Source organism: Heterodontus francisci, chromosome 28, assembly GCF_036365525.1.
Source record: "Heterodontus francisci isolate sHetFra1 chromosome 28, sHetFra1.hap1, whole genome shotgun sequence".
Taxonomy (NCBI): Eukaryota; Metazoa; Chordata; class Chondrichthyes; order Heterodontiformes; family Heterodontidae; genus Heterodontus; species Heterodontus francisci.
In genome coordinates, this window is record NC_090398.1 from 14830382 (window position 1) to 14844265 (window position 13884).

Sequence of the window (13884 nt, forward strand, 5' to 3'; positions counted from 1 at the left end):
ATCTGGCTAATATCACATTATGGGATCCTGCTGTGCATACATTCCCTGCACTAATTCCTACATGACAACACTGAGGCAGAAACAGATGGAGAGAAAAAGAGGGAGAGAGAGAAACAGCTGGAGGTGGCAGGTTAAACGAGAGACACAGGAGAGTGAGGGAAACAGGGAGGGAATGAGAGGGAGAGAGGAGGGGGCAGCCGGCTGTTATCACACTGCAGCATGTGGGATCTTGCTGTGCACCAATGACCTGCAAGTATTTCCAATATTGCAACAGTGACGACCACTGTAAAAATTAATTCTTTGAGTGTCAAATGCTTCTGTGAATTTGCAGTTACAGGGCTGAAATGTGAAGGTTTGTAAAGGCTTGTTCTCATTCCCGAATAATGCTGGTGTTTTAGGCTGTGGGCTGAATTTGACAGTGAGATGAAGCACCTGGGGACCAATTTAACTCAGATTTTCAGGGATGGGAATGTGGATTTATCTCTCTATCCTTCTACAGGAGAGTGGATGGGGGTCAACAGTGTTTGTGTGTTTTTACAGTGAGGCAGAAACAGATGTAGAGAGATACACAGAGAAACAGAGGGAGAGCGACAGAGAGAGAGAGAGAGACAGCAGGAAATGACAGGGTAAACACATCCACACTTCCCAGTCTCTGGCTCTGTGTCGGGGGATGTGTTTGTAAGATGGGGAGTCACTGAGAGATTGTTTTATGTCAGTGAGTGAGAGAAAGAGCCCTGGGCTCTCGCTGTGTTTTCTTTCTGTTCAAAAATGCTTTGCTTTGTTTGAATCAATTTTATTTCTCTTATTCCCAAGGAGAATCTTTTCGGAAGCTGCAGCTGTGATGATGCAGAGGGAGAATCTTTTGGCCACGTGGAATTCTCATTCTTTGGAAAGTGCTGTCTAAGGAGCCTTGGTGCGTTGCTGCAGTGCATCTTGTAGATGGTACACACTGCTGCTACTGTTTGTCGGTGGTGGAGGGAGTGAATGTTAGTGGATGGGGTACCAAGCAGGTGGGCTGCTTTGTCCTGGATGGTGTCGAGGTTCTTGAGTGTTGTTGGAGCTGCACCCATCCAGGCAAGTGGAGAGTATTCCATCACACTCCTGAATTGTGCCTTGTAAATGGTGGACAGGCTTTGGGGAGTCGGGAGGTGAGTTACTCACTGCAGGATTCCCAGCCACTGACCTGATCTTGTATCCACGGTATTTATGTGCTGGTCCAGTTAAGTTTTTGGAGAATGATAAGTCCCAGGATGCTGATGGTGGTGATTCAGCGATGGCAATGCCATTGAATGCAAAGGGGGAGATATTCAGATTCTGTTTTGTTGGAGATGGTCATTGCCCGGCACTTGTGTGACTTGAATATTGCGTGCCACTTATCAGCCCAAGCCTGAATATTGTCCATGTCTTGCTGCATTTAGGCACAGAATGCTTCATTAATGGAACTGAACAATGTCCTATCATCAGCGAACATCCCCACTTCTGAACATATTATACTGGGAAGGGCTTTGATGAAACAGCTGAAGATAGTTGGGCCTAGGACACGACCCTGAGGAAATCCATCAGCGTTTTCCTGGGACTTCACAGGCCTTCAAGTATCCGCCCTGTACACCTCCATCCGTGCACAGCCCCACCCCATACACCACCCCTCCTCTTCACACTGCCCCCTCCACCCCTGAACAGCCCCACCCCATACACCACTCCCTCACCCCCACCCTGGACACCCCCAGCTCAAACAAGCGTCATGCTCAGCTGTCTCTCGCCGGTTGATTGTCCTGCTGCCCCACAGCCGGCAGGTCATCTCGGGAAGGCGTCACTGCACCTCTCTGCTGGGTTTGCCATCGGCAGTGGAGGTAGACATTTATGGGATGAACGTAGGTCAGGGATACCAGGACGATGAATCCGATGTTCAGCTGCATTAAAAAACCATCAAAAAGATGAACAATGATAATTAGTGTCCAGGTAAAGGCAATCTCAGAATATGTGCATGGAATCATAGAATAATACAGAACTGTACATGGCCATTCAGCCCATCGTGCCTGTGATGGCTCGTTCGAAGAGTTGGTCCTACCCTCTGCCATTTCCTCACATCCCTAAAAAATTCTCCTTCAGGTATTGATCCGATTTCATTTTGAAGCACAAGATTAAATAAGGATCCAGGACCCTCTCAGTCGCTGTGCACCAAATCATTCAGTATTTATTCATTTTTTGTCTAGTTTCTCCATGTGACTGCAATCCCTCATCCCTGGAACCATTCTGGTCAAGCTCTTCTGTGCATTCATCAAAGTCTTCACAGCCTGCCTAAACTGTGGTGCACAGAATTGTATTCAACACTCCACGTGAAGCCCATCTAGAGTTTTGTCAAGATTTAGTAATAGCTCCATGACCCGGTGCTCTATTTCTCTATTTATAAAGCCCAGGGTTCCCATCTGGCATCTCTGTGGGTGGGAATGTTTATCCAGGCCCACACACTGACCTTTCATCTTAGGGTGAAGCGCGGATTACCTCGGGGATCAACCCAGCCCAGCCTGATGCATCAAGATCTTCCTCTCTCTATATACCTACGTATCCTATGATCCAGTGACACTCACTGTATCTATAACTCTCTGGGTCAGACAATAGAGAGACCAAGACTTCTGATACTCCCTGATACTCACATACAGAGGGTTGTCTTGCAGAGGCCCCTGGACCAGAGCGAAGCAAGCATACTGGAGCAGAGAGATAACAGCTGCGATAGCCCGCCCCAGACCATAAATCTTCCCAAAATGGCAGGGAGGGAATCTGCAGGAAACAAGTGGAGAGAGAAGGAGGAGGTTCAGAGAATTACATGAAACCTATAGCAGAGAAACAAGCCATTTGACTGAACAGCTACAACCAGTGCCTATGCTCGACATATCAACATATCTTCTATTCTTTTTTCCCTCATGTGTTCATGCAGTTTTCCCTTAAATACAACGATTGGTCGAGGTAGTGAGTTCCACATTATCAGCGGTCTTGTCTACATCACAGTGTATATGGGAGAGTGAAAGGACTCCTGGTCTCAGAATCCCAGATCTAACTGTGTAACGGGAATCGGAATGCACTCCTGGTCTCAGAATCCCAGATTTAACTGTGTAACGGGAATCTGAATGCACTCCTGGTCTCAGAATCCCAGATCTAACTGTGTAACGGGAATCTGAATGCACTCCTGGTCTCAGAATCCCAGATTTAACTGTGTAACGGGAATCTGAATGCATGCCTGGTCTCAGAATCCCAGATCTAACTGTGTAACGGGAATCTGAATGCACTCCTGGTCTCAGAATCCCAGATCTAACTGTGTAACGGGAATCTGAATGCACTCCTGGTCTCTCAATCACAAATCTAACTCTGTAACAGGAATCGGAATGCACTCCTGGTCTCAGAATCCCAGATTTAACTGTGTAACGGGAATCTGAATGCACGCCTGGTCTCAGAATCCCAGATTTAACTGTGTAACGGGAATCTGAATGCACTCCTGGTCTCAGAATCCCAGATTTAACTGTGTAACGGGAATCAGAATGCACACCTGGTCTCAGAATCCCAGATCTAACTGTGTAACGGGAATCTGAATGCACTCCTGGTCTCAGAAACCCAGATCTAACTGTGTAACGGGAATCTGAATGCACACCTGGTCTCAGAATCCCAGATCTAACTGTGTAACGGGAATCTGAATGCACTCCTGGTCTCTCAATCACAAATCTAACTGTGTAACGGGAATCTGAATGCACACCTGGTCTCAGAATCCCAGATCTAACTGTGTAACGGGAATCTGAATGCACGCCTGGTCTCAGAATCCCAGATTTAACTGTGTAACGGGAATCTGAATGCACTCCTGGTCTCAGAATCCCAGATTTAACTGTCTAACGGGAATCTGAATGCACACCTGGTCTCAGAATCCCAGATCTAACTGTGTAACGGGAATCTGAATGCACGCCTGGTCTCTCAATCCCAGATTTAACTGTATAATGGGAATCTGAATGGTCTCCTACTCTCTCAGTCCCAGATCTAACTGTGTCACGGGAGTCTGAATGCACTCCTGGTCTCAGAATCCCAAATGGAACAGTGGAACGTTAATCTGAATGTACACCTGGTCTCAGAATCCCAGACCTAACAATGTAACTGGAGTCTGAATGGACGTCGAATCTTTCAATTCCCAGATTTAACAGTGTAAACGGGAAGCTGAATGTACTCCAGGTCTTGAAGTACCAGAAATAATTGTGTAACTGAAGTCTGAATGTACTCCTGGTATCGGAATCCCAGGTCTAACAGTGTAGCAGAAGTTTGAAGGGCTTCTGCTCTCAGAATCCCAGATCTAACAGTGTAACAGGAATGCAAATGGACCCCTGGACTTGGAATTCCAGATTTAACTGTGTAACAAGGCTGATTGTACTCCTGGTATTGGAATCCCAGATCTAACAGAGTAACTGGAATCTGCAATGTCTTCTGGTTTCAGAATCTCAGTTCTAACTATCTAAAGGAATTCTGAATGGACTCCTGGTCTCAGAATCCCAGATCTAACAGTGTAACGGGAGTCGGAATGGATTCCTGGTCTTGGAATCACAGATATAACAGTTTAATGCGATCCTGAATTTACTCCTTATCCCAGAATCCATGTTCTACCAGTGTAACAGGAAAGTTAACGGCCTCCTGGTCTCTCCATCACAGATCTAACAGTGTACCATGAATCTGAATGTACTCCTGTTCACAGAATCCCAGATCTAATAGCATTACTGCAGTCTGAATGGACTCCTCGTCAAGGAATCCCAGACCTAGCAGTGCAACGGGAGTTTTAATGTACTCCTGTTCACAGAATCCCAGACATAACAGTGTAATGGGAATCTGAATGGAATCCGTGTCTCAAAGTCCATGATCTAATAGTGTAACGGCAGTCTGAATGGACTCCTGGTGTAGGAATCCCAGACATAACAGTGTAATGGGAATCTGAATGGACTCCTGGTCTAGGAATCCCAGATCTAACAGTGTAACCGGGGTCTGAATGTACTCCTGGTGTAGGAATCCCAGACATAACAGTGTCATGGGAATCTGAATGGACTCCTGGTCTAGGAATCCCAGATCTAACAGTGTAACGGCAGTCTGAATGGACTCGTGGTCTCTCCATCACAGATCTAACAGTGTAACCAGGGTCTGAATGTACTCCTGTTCAAGAATCCCAGATGTAACAGTATAATGGGAATCTGAATGAGCTCATGGTCCCAGAGTCCCAGACCCAAATGTGTAATTCAGACTCCAGTTACGTTGTTCGATCTGGGATTCTGAGACCAGAAGTACATTCGGATCCCCACTATGCTGTTGGATCTTGGATTGAGCGAACACGAGTGCATTCAGACTCCTGCTAAACAAATAGATCGAACAGTGGAAAGAGAATCTGAATGGACTCCTCGTCTCAGAATCCCAGATCTAACAGTGTAACGGGAATCTGAATGGATTCCTGGTTTCAGAATCCCAGATTTATTTGTTTGGCGGGAGTCTGAATGGCCTTGTGTTCACTCAATCCAAGATCCAACAGTATAGCGGGGATCTGAATGTACTCCTGGTCTCAGAATCCCAGATCTAACAGTGTAGCCGGAGTCTGAATGGAATTCTTGTCTCAGAATCCCAGAATTAACAATGTAATTGGAGTTGGAATGGATTCCTTAACTTGGAATCACAGATATAACAGTTTAACGGGATTCTGAATTTACTCCTGGTCTGAGAATCCCAGATCGAACAGTGTAACGGCAGTCTGAATGGACTCCTCATCTCGGAATCCGTGTTCTACCAGTGTAACCAGAGTCTGAATGGACTTCTTGTCTCACAGTCCACGATCTATCAATACAACGGGAATCTGAATGGAATCCGTGTCTCAGAATCCCTGATCTAACAGTATAACGGGGATCTGAGTGTAGTCCTGGTCACAGAATCCCAGATCGAACAATGTAACTGGAGACTGAATGGATTCCTGGTCTCTCAATCCCAGATCTAATGGAGTAACTGGAATCTGAATGTACTCCTCATAGAGTCATAGAGTCACAGAGTTAAACAGCAAAAAAACAGGCCCTTCGGCCCATCGTGTCTGTGCTGGCCATCAAGCACCTATCTATTCTCATCCCATTTTCAGCACTTACCCAGAGCCGTGTATGCTATGCCGTTTCAAGTGCTCATCTAAATACTTCTTCAATGTTGTGAGGGTTCTTGTCTCGACCACCTCTTCAGGCAGTGGGTTCCAGAATCCAACCATCTTCTGGGTGATTTTTTTCCCCTCAAATTCCCTCTAAACCTCCTGCCCCTTACCTTAAATCTACACCCCCTGGTTATTGATCCCTCTGCGAAGGGAAAAAGCTTCTTCCTATCTAACCTATCAATGCCCCTCATAATTTTGCACACCTCAATCATGTCCCCCGTCAGCCATTTCTGCTCAAAAGAAAACAACCCTAACCTATCCAGTCTCTCTTCATAGCTGAAATGCTCCAGCCCAGGCAACATCCTGGTGAATCTCCTCTGCACCTTCTCCAGTGCAATCACATCCTTCCTATAGTGTGGTGTCCAGAACTGTACACAGTACTCCAGCTATGGCCTAACCACTGTTTTATACAGCTACATCATAACTTCCCTGCTCTTATATTCTATGCCTCGGCTAATAAAGGCAAGTATCCCATATGCCTTCCTAACCACCTTATCTACCTGTGCTGCTGCCTTCAGTGATCTATGGACAAGTACACCAAGATCCCTCTGACCCTCTGTACTTCCTAGGGTGCTACCATCCATTGTATATTCCCTTGCCTTGTTAGTCCTCCCAAAATGCATCACCTCTCACTTCTCAGGATTAAATTCCATTTGCCACAGCTCTGCCCATCTTACCAGCCCATCTATATCGCCCTGTAATCTAAGGCTTTCCTCCTCACTATTTATGACCCCACCAGTTTTAGTGTCATCTGCAAACTTACTTATCATACCTCCTATATTCACATCTAAATCATTAATGCACACTAAAAACAGCAAGGGTCCCAGCACTGATCCCTGCGGTACACCACTGGTCACAGGCTTCCACTCACAAATAAACCCTCGACCACCACCCTCTGCCTCCTGCCACTAAGCCAGTTTTGGATCCAATTTGCCAAATTGCCCTGCATCCCATGGGCTCTTACCTTCTTAACCAATCTCCCATGAGGGACTTTATCAAAAGCCTTACTGAAGTCCAAGTGGACTACATCAACTGTTTTACCCTCATCTACACACCAAGTCACCTCCTCGAAAAATTCAATCAAGTTTGTTAGACACAATCTCCCCCTGACAAAGCCATGCTGTCTATCCTTGATTAATCTCTGCCTCTCCAAGTGGAGATTAATCCTGTCCCTCAGGTGAAAAGTTCCATTTAAAACCTCACCTATGCCCTCTGGCTCCACACATAGATTGCCACTTTGGTCCCTAATGGGCCCTACTCTTTCCCTGGTTATCCTCTTGCCCTTAATATACTTCTAAAACACCTTGGGATTTTCCTTTATCTTGCCCACCAGTGTTTTTTCATGTCCCCTCTTCGCTCTCCTAATTTCTTTTTTAAGTACCCAACTAGGGCCTCCACTGTTTTTAGCACTTTGAATCTGCCATAAGTCTCCTTCTTTCTCCTGATCCAATCCTCTATATCCCTTTACATCCAGGGTTCCCTGGACTTGTTGGTCCTACCCTTCACCTTAACAGGTACATGTTGGCTCTGAACTCTCACAATTTCCTCTTTGGATGACTCCCACTAGTCTGATGTAGACTTCCGACAAGTAGCTGCTCCCAGTCCACTTTGGCCAGATTCTGTTTTATTGTATTGAAATCAGCCTTCCACCCATTCAGTACCTTTATTTCCAGTCCATCTTTGTCCTTTTCCATAACAACCTTAAATCTTACAGAGTTATGGTCACTGTCCCTGAAATGCTCCCCCATTGACATTTCTACCACTTGTCTGGCTTAATTCCCTAGGATGAGGACCAGTACTGCCCTTTCTCTTGTAGGGCTTTCTATGTCCTGGCTCAAAAAGCTCTCCTGTATGCACTTTAAGAATTCTGCCCCCTTTAAGCCTTTTGCACTAAGACTATTCCAGTTGATGTTGGGGAAGTTGAATTCCCCTTCTATTATTACCCTATTATTTTTATACCTCTCTGAGATTTGCCTACATATCTACTCCTTTACCTCTCTGTGACTGTTTGGACCCTGTCGTACACTCCCAACCATGTGATTGCCCCTTTTTGTTTTTAAGTTCTACCCATATGGCCTCATTTGAGGAACCTTCAAAAATATCATCCCTCCTGACTACAATAATTGATTCCTTGATCAACAGTGCAATGCCACCTCCTCTTTTACCCCCTCCCCTGCCATGCCTGAAGGTGCTATACCCCAGAATATTGAGCTGCCAGTCCTGCCCCTCCCTCAATCATGTCTCTGTGATAGCAATAATATCATAATCCCATGTGCCCTCAATTCATCTGCCTTACTAGTAAGACTCCTTGCGTTAAAATAGATGCAATCCAGCCTTGCATTATTTGCTTCAGCCTTAACAGGTCTATATTTGCTCTGCCTTCCTGACTGACTCAGTTTCTCTTCTATATTTGACTGTGCATCACCCCTTACTGTACCTCCACTCTGTATCCCATCCCCCTGCCAAATTAGTTTAACTCCCACCCCCCCGCCCCGCTCCCCAACAGCACTAGCAAACCTCTCAGCAAGGATGTTCATCCCATTCCGGTTCAGATGCAACCAGTCCAACTTGTACAGGTCCCACCTTCACCAGAAACAGACCCAGTGATACAGGAAACTAAAGCACTCCCTCATGCACCATCTCTTCAGCCACGCACTCATCTGCTCTATCCTCCCATTCCTTTACTCACTCGCATGTGGCACCAGCCATAATCCAGAGATTACAACCTTTGAGGTCCTGCTTTTTAATCTGCTACCTAGCTCCCTATATTCTTGTTGCAGGACGTCATTCCTCTTTCTACCTATGTCGTTGGTACCAATGTGTACCATGACCTCTGACTGTTCACCTTCCCCCTTCAAAATGTCCTGCAACCGCCCCATGACATCCTTGATCCTAGCACAAGGGAGGCAACATACCATTCTGGAGTCACATTTGCAGCCACAGAAACGTCTATCTGTATCTCTTACGATCGAATCCCTTACCACTATAGCACTGCCACTCTTCTTCCTCCCCTCCAGTGCAGCAGAGCCACCCATAGTGCCATGAACTTGGCCCTTGCTGCTTTCCCCTGAGCCATTTCCCCCAACAATATCCAAAGCAGTATATTTATTAGAGAGGGGAATGGCCACTGGGGACTCCTGTACTACTTGTCTTCCTCTACTCTGCCTGGTGGTCTCCCATTCCCTTTCTGCCTTTGCAGAATTTGTCTGCAATGTGACCACCTCACTAAACGTGCTATCCACAATGATGTCAGCATTGCAGATGCTCCACAGTGAATCCACCCTCAGCTCCAGCTCCGTAATGCAGGTAGCCAGTAGCTGCAGATGAATACACTTGCTGCGCGCATGGTTGTCAGGGACACTGGAAGCATCCCTGATTTCCCACATAGCGCAGGAGGAGCATATCACGGGGCTGAACTCTCCTGCCATGACTTACCTGTAGATTACTAAATTACTCCCTTAAATTAAGAAATACCAATTACGCTCAGGGCCTTGTTCTACTCCAAACACTACCCACAACAATGTAAAGTGTGTAATAAATTACACTAATTAAAAAAAAAACACTTTAGTCATACTAACCTTATCACTTATATGGTAGGTTTTGAGTATTTTTTAAAACAAACTTTCCCCTTATTATTTTTTAAGTTATTTACAGGCATTAACAGCAGTTTCTCACCAACCAATCACCTTGCAGTTTTCCTGTGATGTCACTGTTGACTTTTTTTTTACCTCCAACACGCCTGGACTGCTCTCACACAGGTCCGACTCCTCTCTCGGCGTTCTCCCCTCAGGTACGCCCCGCTTCCGGAAGGTAAGTGTCTAAATCACGATCCTCGGGCTTTATTTATCTGATCCTCTCTCGGCATTCTCCCCTCAGGTCCGCTCCACTCTGCTCCAGTCCCAGAAGCTAAGTGTCCAGGCCGTGATTCTTGGGCTCTATTTATCTGCTCCTCTGTCGGCTTTCTCCCCTCAGCTCTGCTCCGCTCCCAGAAAGTAAGTGTCCAGGCCACGATCCTCGGGCTGTATTTATCTGCTCCTCTCTTTGCGTTGTCCCCTTAGGTCTGAATCTCTCCGCTCCGCACCCGGAAGGTAAGTCCTGGTCCCGGAGTCCCAGATCTAACTGTTTAATGGGAGTCTGAATTAACTCCTGGTATCTGAATCCCAGCTCTAACTCTGTAACAGAAGTCTGAATAGAATCTTCATCTCGCAATCCCAGTTCTAACAGCGTAACGGGACTGTGAATGGACTCCAGCTCTCAGAATCCCAGATCTAACAATGTAGGTGAGTCTGAATGTACTCCTGGTCACGGAATCCATGTTCTAACTTTTTAAATGCAATCTGAATGGACTCCTGGTCTCAGAGTCCCAGATCTAACCATTTACCAGGAATCTGAATGGACTCCTGCTCACAGAACCCCAGATCTAACAGTGAAACATAATCTGAATGGAATCTGGTTTTGAATCCAAGATCAAACATTGTAACAGGAGCCTGAATGGAATCCTGGTCTGTCAATCCTTGTTTCACAGTACAACGGGAATCTGAAGGTACTCCGGGACTCTCAATTCCAGTTCTAAAGAGTGTAACAGGAATCTGAATTTACTCCTGGTCTCAGAATCCCAGAGTTAACAATATAAATGGAGGCTGAATAAGCTACTAGTCTCACAATCGCAGATCTAATGGCCTGATTTTGATGCACGACCGGGGGCTGCATTCGCTGAACTTACACAATAGCAATGAATGTGGCCATCCCCCCTTGCAGAAACGATGCAGTGAAAAGCTGTAGGATGAAGGTCACGTACTGAACCTCCAGCACAGGGATAGCAGCACAGACTGCAAACAGTACGCCTAGTGTGACAGTGATGGCAAGAGAGAGAACTGTCACCTTCATGTTAGCCAGTCTCTGTGAGGCTGCAGAATCTGAAGGGAGAACGAGAAAGAGAAGGAATAAAAAACACACTCAATCGGGGTTCGACACACCCTATAAATGCCCTGGGCCCTTTCCCACCTGAGAGGCAGAAAGGATTCCCCCAAATTCACCACCCCCCTCCCCTACATACCAACCATCCCAGAGGCAGAGAAGCACATCCTCAAATCCCCTGATGGAGGCAGTGAATGTTTAAGGTTGTGGATGGGGTGCTGATCAAACAGGCTGCTTTATCTTGGATGGTGTCGAGCTTCTTGAGTGTTGTTGGAGCTGCACCCATCCAGGCAAGTGGAGAGTATTCCATCACACTCCTGACTTGTGCCTTGTAGATGGTGGACAGGCTTTGGGGAGTCAGGAAATGAGGAACTTGCCACAGGATTCCTAGCCTCTGACCTGCTCTTGTAGCCACGGTATTTATATGGCTACTCCAGTTCAGGTTCTGGTCAATGGTAACGCCAGGATGTTGATGGTGGGGGATTCAGCAATGGTAATGCCGCTGAATGTCAAGGGGAGATGGTGAGATTCTCTCTTATTGGAGAATGTCATTGCCTGGCACTTGTGTGGCACGAATGTTACTTGCCAATTATCACCCAAGCTTGAATGTTCTCCAGGTCTTGCTGCATGTGTACACGGATTGATTCAGTCAGTATCTGAGGAGTTGCAAATGGTACTGAACACTGTGGAATCAGTAAATATCCGCACTTCTGAGTTTATGATGGAGGGCAAGTTATTGATGAAGTATCTGAAGATGGTTGGGCCTCGGACACTACCCTGAGGAACCCCTGCAGTGATGTCCTGGGGCTGAGATGATTGACCTCCAACAACCAAAACCATCTTCCTTCACACTAGGTATGACTCTAACCAGCAGAGAGTCTTTCCCCTGATTCCCATTGACTCCAGTTTTGCTGGGGCTCCTTGATGCCATACTCGGCATTGATGCCAAGGGCAGTCACTCTTATCTCACCTCTTGAGTTCAGCTCTTTTGTCCATGTTTGAACCAAGGCTGTAATGAGGTCAGGAGCTGAGTGGCCCTGGCGGAACCCAAACTGAGTGTCACTGAGCAGGTTATTGCTAAGCAAGTGCCGCTTGATAGCACTGTCGACGACACGTTCCATCACTTTACTGATGATCGGGAGCAGACTGATGGGGTGGTAATTGGACAGATTTATTTGTCATTTTTTTATGGACTGGGCATGTCTAAGAATTTTCCATATTGCCGGGTAAGTGCCAGCGGTTTAGCAGTACTGGAACAGCTGTGCGATTGGCACGGCTAGTTCTGAAGCACATGTCATCAGCAATGTTGTCAGGGCCCATCAGCAACTTGATATCACATGGAGTGAATCGAAATTACTGAATACTGGCATCTGTGATGCTGGGGACCTTAGGAGGACGCTGTGATGTATCATCTGTTCAGTGCTTCTGGCTCAAGATGGCTACAAATGCTTCAGACTTGCCTCTGGTACTGACATTCTGGCCTCCCTCATCAGACGGGGATATTTGTCGAGCCTCCTCCTGCTGTTATTTGCTCCTGTTAGCAGCATCATTAATCTGGGGTCGAACCCCTGGCTTGTTGGTAATGGTACAGCAAAGGATACGCAGGGCCATGAGGTAACATGTAATTGAGTGCAATTCTGCTGCAGCTGATGGCCCAAGGCACTTCATGGATGCCCATTTTGACCTGCGAGACAATTCTGAATCTATCCCATTTAGGACGGTGGTAGCATCACACAACACGATGGAGGGAATCCTCAGTGTGAAGACAGGACCTCACCTCCACAAGGACTGTGAGATGGTCACTCCCAACACTACAGTCATGGACAGATGCAAACGTGGCAGGTAGATTGGTCAGGACGAGGTCAAGTAACTTTTTCCCTTGTGCTGGTTCTCTCATCCCCTGCCGCATGCCCAATCTGGTAGCTATGTCTTTCGGACTTGGCCAGTAGTGGTGCTACTGAGTCACATGGTGATTAACATCGAAGTCCCCCATACGGTATACAATCCTTGCCACCCTCAGTTGGAAATTTTTCAAGTGGTGTTCAGCTCCAGGACACCACTTTGGGAGTTCCTCAGGGTAGTGTCCCAGGCCCAACCACCTTCACCTCTTGACTCCAAAAAGCCTGTCCACCATCTACAAGGCACAAGTCAGAAGTGTGATGGAATACTCTCCACTTGCCTGGATGGGTGTAGCTCCAACAACACTCAAGAAGCTCGACACCATCCAGGACAAAGCAGCCCGCTTGATTAGCACCCCATCCACAAACATTCACTCCCTCCACTGCTGGCGCACAGTAGCAGCAGTGTGTACCATCTACAAGATGCACTGCAGCAATGCACCAAGGCTCCTTCGACAGCACCTTCCAAACCCACGACCTCTACCACCGAGAAGGACAAGGGCAGCATATGCAAGGTCACATCGTCACCTGCAGGTTCCCCTCCAAGTCACACACCATCCTGACTTGGAACTATATCACCATTCCTTCACTGTCGCTGGGTCAAAATCCTGGAACTACCTTCCTAACAGCACTTAGCTGAGTGTTCATACCTGGAATACCTGAGACTGGGACAGCGCTGAGTGTTCACACCTGGATTACTGGAGACTGGCAGGGAGCTGAGTGTTCACACCTGGTTTACCGGAACTGGAATGGAGCTGTATTTCAACACCAGGATTACCTGAGACTGGGAGTTATATGAGTGTTCACACCTGAATTACAGAGAATGGGAAGAGTTGCATGTTCACACCTGGAATACCTGAGACTTGGAGTGAG

The 13884-nt window shown here is 46.8% G+C and overlaps 1 protein-coding gene across 1 annotated transcript in view; it reads right to left on the minus strand.

The window, feature by feature from the left end:
* Positions 1-1745: 1745 nt before the first annotated feature.
* The window catches only part of LOC137385228 (equilibrative nucleobase transporter 1-like), a 140122-nt gene continuing 127983 nt past the window's right edge, over positions 1746-13884 (minus strand). Inside the window, exons 12-14 of the mRNA XM_068060214.1 lie at positions 10920-11095; positions 2655-2778; positions 1746-1910 (exon numbers count right to left, since the gene is read on the minus strand). Coding sequence (XP_067916315.1) covers positions 1746-1910; positions 2655-2778; positions 10920-11095 — 465 coding nt within the window. The remainder of the gene's footprint in view (positions 1911-2654; positions 2779-10919; positions 11096-13884) is intronic.